The 1,818-nt window shown below is 51.5% G+C and overlaps 1 protein-coding gene across 1 annotated transcript in view; it reads right to left on the bottom strand.

Moving 5' to 3' along the window:
- Nucleotides 1–1,818, bottom strand: part of LOC104965278 (mediator of DNA damage checkpoint protein 1-like) — a 31,493-nt gene that overhangs the window by 29,498 nt on the left and 177 nt on the right. Inside the window, exon 2 of the mRNA XM_010794235.1 lies at nucleotides 220–1,632. Within this exon, the coding sequence (XP_010792537.1) occupies nucleotides 220–1,632 (1,413 nt within the window). The remainder of the gene's footprint in view (nucleotides 1–219; nucleotides 1,633–1,818) is intronic.

A 1,818-nucleotide genomic window follows, 5' to 3' on the forward strand; every position in this document is an offset into this window, starting at 1 on the left:
GTGTGCCTTTGGCAGTTAAAAACATACTGGTCAAATTGTTTTTCTCCAATAAATGGATGTTTTCAAAGTCAATGAATAATCGCAATTACAATTATTGACCCAAATATTAGAGATTATGATTTTTGCCATAATCGAGCAGCCCTACACTAATGTATTTGTGTCTCAAAGAAAAAACACTTCTGAGACCTTAACATTTCCAATACGTAATAATGAAGTCACCTCTGATGCCTCCACATGGTCGACAGAGAATCCACTGTCTTCCTCCTCCTCCTCCTCCTTCATCTTTTTCTGAGCCACTGATGGCCGCCCTCTGCCTCTCTTCTTCACAGGTACCTCCTCCACTGCCTCACTCTCTCCACTTCCCTCCACTTTAGCGGAGGAAACACCTGCCATCTTGTTTGCTTGAGCGGTGGAAGCTCTCCCTCTTCTCTTAGCTGGCACTGGAGTCTCATGGTTTGTTTCACCTGCTTCCTCTGGCGTGTGGGCTTTCTGCTTCCCTTGGAACGCTTTGTGGCTGCTGCTGGAGGCCTCTCCTGTATTTGCCTCCCTTTTTCTCCCTTTTCTCTTCTCTTTGTCTCCCTCACTGACTGCAGGGGCTACTGGTGCCTCCACAGTCTCACCCTTCACCGCTCTTCCCCTCAGAGTCCTTGTAGGCAGAGGTGATTCTCCGCTGGCACACTCCTGACTTGAGTCGTCTTGCTTTTCTGCAGCATGAGGCTCTGAGGCATTAGCTCTCCGTCGCCCTCTTGTGGTGGGGGCCTGCTGAGGGTCTGCCTTCTCAGTTCCGTCCTCCTGGGGAAGCGGCTCTCCCCCTCTCCTGCTCCCCCTGCCTCTCGCTGCAGGGGTGGGATCCACTGTTTGTTCACTCTGAATATTGATAGCAGGGATGGGCTCAGTTTTTCTTCCTCTTCCTCGCTGCCTGCCTCCTCCTCTTCCTCCTCCTCCTCTTCCTCCTCTGCTCTGAGAGCTCACGCTGCAGATGGACACCGTGGACCTGGACTGAGTTCCTGGAGGAAGAGGAGGAGGAAGAGGAGCATCATTCGTGTCCTGTTGTGTTGACGCCGTGTTCCTCCTCCTCCTGTTGGTACCTCTGGTGCTGGCTGCTGGGGGGGGTGCACTGCTGCCCCTCTTGGCCCCCCGGCCCCCCCGGGTGCTCACACTTGAAGCGGACCTCTCTGAGCTGACGGAGTTGGAAGAGTTGGAGCGAGACCTGGTTCTCCTGGCTGGGACGTCGTCATTGGCACACATGGAGTCTGCTTCTGCTTCTGCTGAAGGCGGCGGGGCAGCAGCCGTTGCTCTGGTGGCTCTTCGGCTTCTCGCTGGGGTTTTGGACCGCTTTTCTACTTCCTGCTTTTCTACTTCCTGATTTTCTACTTCCTGATTTTCTACTTCCTGATTTTCTACTTCCTGCTGTTCTTCTTCCTGCTGTTCTACTTCCTGCTTTTCTTCTTCCTGCTTTTCTACTTCCCGCTTTTCTTCTTCCCGCTTTTCTACTTCCTGCTTTTCTACTTCCTGCTTTTCTACTTCCCGCTTTTCTTCTTCCCGCTTTTCTTCTTCCCGCTTTTCTTGTTGCTCTTTTATTTCTTTTTCCTTCTCCAACCTGTCTCCTTCTTCCTTTGCTTCCCTCCAAAACTAGAGAGGGAAGCAAAGGAAGAAGGAGACAGGTTGGAGAAGGAAAAAGAAATAAAAGAGCAACAAGAAAAGCGGGAAGAAGAAAAGCGGGAAGAAGAAAAGCGGNTTAGCATTCTCACTGTGAGTATGGTCTGTCCGTCCTGGGAGAGCGATCCCTCCTCTGTTGCTCTCCCTAGATCGGAAGAG

The sequence above is a fragment of the Notothenia coriiceps genome, unplaced genomic scaffold (genome assembly GCF_000735185.1).
Source record: "Notothenia coriiceps isolate Sejong01 unplaced genomic scaffold, NC01 NC01_scaffold00037244, whole genome shotgun sequence".
NCBI lineage: Eukaryota > Metazoa > Chordata > Actinopteri > Perciformes > Nototheniidae > Notothenia > Notothenia coriiceps.